A 7,606-nucleotide genomic window follows, 5' to 3' on the forward strand; every position below is an offset into this window, starting at 1 on the left:
GTACATCGCGCGCAGCGGGGCCGGGGGGGGGGGGGGGGGGGGGCTTGAGGGGCATGTCCCCCCGGGTACTACTTTAGGAAGGACACTGCTGGGTGTGTGGATGGAGAACTTCTCCCTTGGAAGCTCATAGCAGTATTCATGGTATTTTATATATTTTACTCTTCTCTATAGAAGACTGAAGTATTGGGACCCACTCACAACAAGTTGGAAAATCTCACTGTGTAGTATGAATCGCCCTTTCTGGCAAAGATAATCATCACTTAGCTTAGGAATGACCTGATAATCACAAGTGACACTTAGAGGTATTGTTTGCCTTTATTGAGCTTTCACAAGGCAGGATGATCATCCCTACCCCCCAGAAAAGAACCCAGTGTCACTGTAAGTTATTTTAAAATGTTAACTATGATTTAATTCATGTGGTTTTTCAGCAAGCCAGGAAAAATATAAAGTAACACCGAGTATGCTACAGTATTGCGTCAAACAGCAATTATTTGCTTTTTGGAAGTAGATAAGGTCTATGTATTTTTGTTTCATTTAATCTGTAGTCAAGGATGTGGTGTAGTTTAATTCTGTCTCTCAGTTAAAGAGCTTAGCTATAAATCGTGCAGATTGTTGGCTTTAACCATTATCTAGCTTTGAAAGCAATCAGTGTGCTACAAGGTTATTAGACAAGGAACAAATGATAACTTTTCTGCTGGTTCAGGCAAGGTTTGGGCTTATATCTATGCTTTTGTCTCATAAATATAGTCAATATTATCAGTAATAAAGCTTCTTAGGATTTATTCACACAGACATGAAATAGGTACCCTTGATAGGTTGCTAAAAGTTGCCAAATGCCCCTTGACTTTGGGGGCAAATGGATGTTTTGGGACACACAAGTGCTCAGCAAAGAGTTCAGCTCTGTTGTCTGCAGATTCAGACCAACGTCACACACCACAGCCTTCTTGGCTTTCATTGCTCCCCCTGGCAAGCCCGAAATCATACACTGCTGTACACAGTGGAGGAGAATGTATCAAAACTGGAGCAGACAAAAGCCAGAGCAGTTGCCCATGGCAACCAATCAGCTAAGATTCGAAAATGAGAAAGAGAAGCTGATTGGTTGCAGTGCAAATCTGCTCCAGATTTTGTCTGCTCCAGCTTTGATAAATTCCCCCCAGTGAGTCTGTAAATAAGACTTTAAAAAGTGAATGATATAGTATTAAGTTGTTTATACACAATAAAATATTTTGATTTAACAAAAAAGTGAAAGCAAAGCATGTTATCGATAACAACTTTTCTGTTGTTGTCTACACCAAAATTAAACCTATAGGGTTATTGTTCATTTGTCCACCCAGATACCTGGATGGTGGCTAATTGCAATACCTACACCTCCAGAACTTCTAAAGATTCTGATTTTCACTGAAAGTTACGTTTCCTAATAGTGGAAACCTGCCGAGAACAAGGATAAAGGCTCCGGGATGGTTAATAGTAAGTGTATCAATGGACATCGCAGCATATGACTTTCCAACTCTGGGCCTAGGGACAATATATCTCATGTAGCTTTTAGTAGTGAAGACATATGCCACAATGTATTAAGCTTTTATGCGCAATAAAAAAAGAATGGTGTTGATGTTTGTTTCTGGGAAATTGTGATTTCAGTTGCAAAGTATATTGGATGGTTTGGCACAGCTTATATTTAGGTACTGCAGTATTTCTATTCTGTTCAGGCAAAACCTTCATGTATTAGAATTTTCACCAAAGTATTTATTCACTCACATGACTTGCTTGACAGCTTCCTCTCTTCTTTCAGAAGTGACTGTGAAATGTAGCACTGGCCTTTTGTTGCTGTCATCTACCTTAATTGTTATCGTGAAACCTTAGATCTTCTAAGAATTTCTGCTGTGTAGGGAAAGAGTGATCTAACTTCTGTATTTTGTAATCCATAGGGAGAGTCAAGAGCTCCTTTACCGTAGTCCATCTATTAATCGTAGAAATCTAGGCCACATCTGAAAAAAAGGAATGTTGGATAATAATTACTAGGGAGATGTACGTTGGTTTGGCCTTTGTGACTTAAAAAAACTGTACAGGGCCTTTTTTGTATTATTGTTTGTGTTTGTAGATCATTGTTTTAGAATGTATCTGGAAACAAATCATTTCCTACCATCCACCTCCTACCACCAGCACTTAAAGCAGATGATATACTTACCTACATATGTTTCTGGAGGTGGCTAATAAATGCATTTATTCTATAAAACAATAAAAAGTTTATAGGAATGTGTGTGTAGATGTACACTGATTGGTATGCGATCTGATGCAAATTGTGTACTAGTAAACACTGGGGAATTCTTCTTGTGCATGTTCAGCATGTTCAGCCGACCCGAAGCCACGTGAACCCACCCGATGTACGGCAGATTTCAGCCGATATACGGCTGAAATCAGCAGTACCAGCCTGAAGTGAATAGCCGAACAGCGTTCGGCTCACTTCGCTTTGTGTTGGTCAGTCACTCGGCTGCCTACGGCAGCTTAGTGAATAGACCCCCAAATGTTTAAACTGAGAAAAATTACCATTTTAAGAAAAAAATAAGGTAGTTTTGAAATTGATGGCAGCAAAACATCCCAAAAAAGGTTGGGACAGATCCATGTTTACCATGATGTAGCATTCCCTCTTCTTTTAACAACACTCTGTAAACGTCTTGGAGCTGAGGAGACCGGTTGCTGGAGTTTTGGGAGAGGAATGTTGTCCCAATATTGCCTGATATAAGATTCTAACTGCTCAACAGTCCTGGGTCTTCTGTGCCATATTTTTTCAATTGGTGAAAGATCTGGACTGCAGGCAGGCTAGTTAAGCACCAAGACTCTTTTACTACAAAGCCTTGCTGTTGTCATAGATGGATGGAAGTATATGCTGCTCTAAAACCTGGATATATCTTTCAGCATTGATGGTGCCTTTCCAGATGTGCAAGCTGCCCATTCCATATGCACTAATGCACCCCCATACCATCAGAGATGCTGGCTTTTGAACTGAGCACTGATAATAAGCTGGCAGGTCCCTCTCCTATTATTAGTCCTAGGGACACGGCACTCATGGTTGCCAAAAAGAATGTCAAATTTTGATTCGTCTAACCACAGAACAGTTTTCCACTTTGTGATAGACCATTTAAAATAAGCTTTGGCCCAGAGAAGATGGCGGGATTTCTGAATCATGTTCAGATATGGCTTTTTCTTTGCATGATAGAGACCTGGCATTTTTGGATGGCATGGCGAACTGTGTTTACAGACCGTGATTTTTGGAAGTGTTCCTGAGCCCATGCAGTGATATCCATCCCAGAATCATGCCTGTTTTCAATGCTGTGCCGTCTGAGGGCAGAAGATCAATATTGCATTTCGGCCTTGTCCCTTTGTTCACAGATTCTCTGACTCTTTTGATGATATTATGTACTGTGGACGATGATATATTTAAAGTATTTGCAATTTTACATTGAGGAACATTAGTCTGAAATTAGATAATTTGTAGATGCTTATTTCACAGATTGGTGAACCTCTGCCCATCTTTACTTCTGTAAACCCTCATATTCTCTAAGATGCTCTTTTTATACCCAATCATGTTAATGACCTGTTGTCAATTAAAGTAATTAGTTGCAAAATGTTCTTTCAGCTCTTCCTTGCTAGTGCATCTTACTTTGCCAGCTTTTTGTTGCCCTGTCCCAACCTTTTTGAGATGTGTTGCTGCCAGTAATTTCAAAATGACCTTAGTTTTTTATTAAAATGGGACATTTTCTCAGTTTAAACATATAATACATTTTCTATTTTCCATTGTAAATAAAATATGGGTTTATGAGATTTGCAGATCATTTTATTCTGTGTTTACGTAGATTGTACACAGCGTCCCAACTTTTTTGGAATTGAGGTTGTAAACCTGAATTTAAATATTTAGCTTTCATAATAAACATAAAGGAGTTAGGGATACTGTAGAGACATGGTGTGTATAAGTTACTTTTACTGCACCTTTAAATTGAAGTAGTCTAGGCATCAACTTGTAGAAGGCATAATGGTTATATCACATGTTTCCCCTCTGTACCTGACTGCATTCTAAATCCCTGACAATGCTGAATGACAGTGAACTTTTAGCATGACTTGTGTTTTAGGGCAGACATTCTTACCTCCTGGGCTAAATGATTAAACAGGAGCCCTAATGTTCTGTGGCCGTCTGTTTTTCATCAACGAGTCTGTCCCAGGGAGGTTCACTATATAGACATATACGGTACCAAACTACCTCAAGTTTGCAAAGAACCAAGAATGGAATGTTGTCATAGGTTATGTTTATGTTTCTGGTAAACGTGTTGCAGTATAGGGATAGCAAACCCCTTGAAACAGTATGTTAACCTATTAAAGGTTGCAAATTTCTTTTGACCAACACACGATGAAAAATAGTTATGCATTGTTTTCTACAAATAGCTGTATCCAGTGAGTTATTCTAATAACAGCGTCTTCTGTCTGGAGAAAGAAACTGACATCTCGGCTCAGGCTCCATAGGATGTCACATTCCACAACATGTAACATGAACCCTGGGCCTCATTCCCCCCCACAGGGCCAAGATGTGAGACTGTTAGCAAGTTTGGGGTATATGGGTATAGTTTCTAAAAATATACAATTAAGAATTCCCTATTGTCAGGCAGCTTTCTGTGGAATTTCTGTTATGCTATGTCTGCTAGCAGCAGTCTAATGTGGTGCACAAATAAATGAAATGTACTTGTATTGATTTTAAAGAAAGGGGGGCTTCCTTCAGCCTTTTTTAAAGATTTTTTAGATGTGTGTGTAAATGTGATTAACGCAATGCAGATAGTTTTATCCATGTGTGTTATTATTTTTAAAGGCTTATTTTTTATTCCTTGATTATTTTTGAAAATATATGTTCAAATATTTGTGCATTGGCAGTGCCATACAATTTTTTTTTTAGTATTTGCCAGTTGTGCTTCCCATCTCATAATGCTACTGATTGATCATCTTTTCCTGCTCTCAGTACACATCTATCAGTCTGCTCACACTGATAAAAGACAGATAAATCCCAGCTATGTGTATACTGTATACTATAAAATACTATAAAATATACTATACTATAACAATATTTTTTGTATTAATGTTTCTATAGTTACATTCTGGTCACATGCTTCAGTACTGGTGCATAAGATAAAATACTTAGAAGTCTGTAGTAAGTAGGGGCTGCTGCAGATTGTCATAATAATACTGACATCATACTGATATCTATGCAGAATCTTGCTGCAAAAAGATCCTGGGTAAATAATGCATATAATACACAGTGCTTCCATTCAGACGTGTAAACGTCTGTAAAATGTCCACATCCCTAACATTCTTCATTCATTCCCCTAGATCAGTTTTACATCCCAGTATATACATGTGTGCATGCATTTACATGCGTGCACACCTTAATTTCACAGAATTTTTTTTATTTTATGCAGCTGTGTGGATGTAAGATTGTTTGAATGGCTTAGCTGGACCTGTAAATTCCATGTAATGCTGGCCATACACTGGTAGACTTTCGAAACGAAAACCACATTCACTTTTAGAATTTCGTTCACTCGACAAATATTTTTCATCCTGCATCTTCGATTTTGCTTGTCACTATGGTCGAAATATATTGTCGCTTACCCCCATTAACTATTAGAAAATCAAACAATTTTAACCTTGTATACCTAGCTTAAATTAGAATGTTTACAGGTTGAACTGTAGCGGGACTTGTATGAAGATGTTTGCAGAGGGCTAAATAAATGATATGGTAACTACAGAAACACCTTTTAATTTCTGCTAACGTGTGATTACCTGTAATAAATACCCATATTTGTTCAAATATGGCTCAATTTTGCTTTAAAGTGAGTATTAAAACATTTGTAGCAGGGATATGTAGTATTCCATGAATGTACCACATACATTGAGGAGCAAGTTAGTAAACTAATATTGATAAACGCATGCTTGTTTTTGTTGTATTCTAGGGAAATGTTTAGAATGTATTCATCGGGACTATTGTTTTATTTTAATTCAGGTATTCACGTATAAACAAAGCACAATTACTCGCCAGAAGGTGACCACTATGCATCCAACCAGCACAAATGGCGTAGAAGACATGGCATCGCTGGGTGATCTCCATGAAGGGTCTATAATGTACAATCTCTACAAGCGATACCAGGAAGACAACATTTATGTAAGTTTTTTGTTTTTTTTATTCTTTAAAGGGTAATTACAGCTTCTGTGATAAAACTTTAATGCATATCTTTACCCAAAAATAATATATTGCAGCTCACTAGGCCTTAGATGTGGACATTGCATTTGTTTAAATTTTTCAGGCTAAGAACATTTTTAGTAAGTACAGAAATACTTGTTGATCTTGCTGGACATGCAGTATCCTTGTCATTTCCTGTGAACTGAAAAAAGCAAAATCTTATATTAAGTAGGGTATACACTGGTAGATTTCCGAACAAACATATATACGAAATACCTAATTGGAACCTTCGATAATGCCATCAGACACTTGACAAATTTTGTTCAAACATTTGTTTGATTTTCCATTTGATTTAACATTGATTTTGGAATGCATGGAGTTTCCTCGAATGACAGCCACATTCACTGTTAGAATTTATTTCAATTAAGAAAAAGTTTCCAACATGCTCCTTTGAAAAAAAAAATATCACTGTGGTTGAAATTGATCATTGATTTGTTCCGATCAACAATTAGAAATGAAATCGAACATTCTGAAATCGATTTTGTTCAAACAACAACCGAGTGGAGTCGCCTGCAACAACTAATCGACATAATCGATTATAATCGATCATTGAAAACGTTGTCAACTTTTTCAATCATCGATTAATCGGATTCTGATTGGTTGGCCCTGTTCACGGCTCCACACACACTGCGCGCCGCACCTCCTCCCCACCTCACGCTCACCGCTGCCAGACCCGCCCGCCTGCATCCACGCTCCACACGCCGCACCTCCTCCCCGCCTCACGCTCACCGCCTGCCCGCCCAAATCCACAATCGGCACAGGGACCAGCTATAGAGGAGTACAACAAATCACAGCAAAAATACATTATGCAGCGCAATGACGAATACTGCCAGCTATAGAGGACTACAAAACCCAGCAATAGTACATTATACAGCGCAATGCAAAATACCACTAGCTATAGAGGACTACAAAACCCATCAATAGTACCGTATTTGCTGGCGTATAAGACGACTCGGCATATAAGACAACCCCCTACTTTTTGTGTTAAAATATAGGTTTTGGGCTATACTCGTCATATAAGACGAGTATAGCCCAAAATAATGTTTAAATGCACCCACTAACATCCATGGCGGTATTCCCGAGTGTGGCTCGGGGTTAATTTTCAGTACCATAAGCGGTAACCCCGAGCCGCACTCGGGATTACAGTCTCTTACCTTGTCCATGATCCCCGCTGTGTCCTCCGTCTTCCGCTGAGTCAATCACGGCAGGCTTTGTATTAATGAATACAGGCTTTGTATTAATTAATACAAAGCCTGTATTCATTAATACAAAGCCTGCCGTGATTGACTCAGCGGAAGACGGAGGACACAGCGGGGATCATGGACAAGGTAA

General features: G+C 38.7%; 1 protein-coding gene across 1 annotated transcript in view; it reads left to right on the forward strand.

Moving 5' to 3' along the window:
* MYO10 (myosin X) overlaps positions 1-7,606 on the forward strand; it is a 195,992-nt gene that overhangs the window by 61,729 nt on the left and 126,657 nt on the right. The window contains exon 3 of the mRNA XM_018558447.1: positions 6,038-6,196. Coding sequence (XP_018413949.1) covers positions 6,038-6,196 — 159 coding nt within the window. The remainder of the gene's footprint in view (positions 1-6,037; positions 6,197-7,606) is intronic.

This window comes from Nanorana parkeri, unplaced genomic scaffold, assembly GCF_000935625.1.
Source record: "Nanorana parkeri isolate BGI_ZX_2015 unplaced genomic scaffold, ASM93562v1 scaffold340, whole genome shotgun sequence".
NCBI classification, from domain to species: Eukaryota; Metazoa; Chordata; class Amphibia; order Anura; family Dicroglossidae; genus Nanorana; species Nanorana parkeri.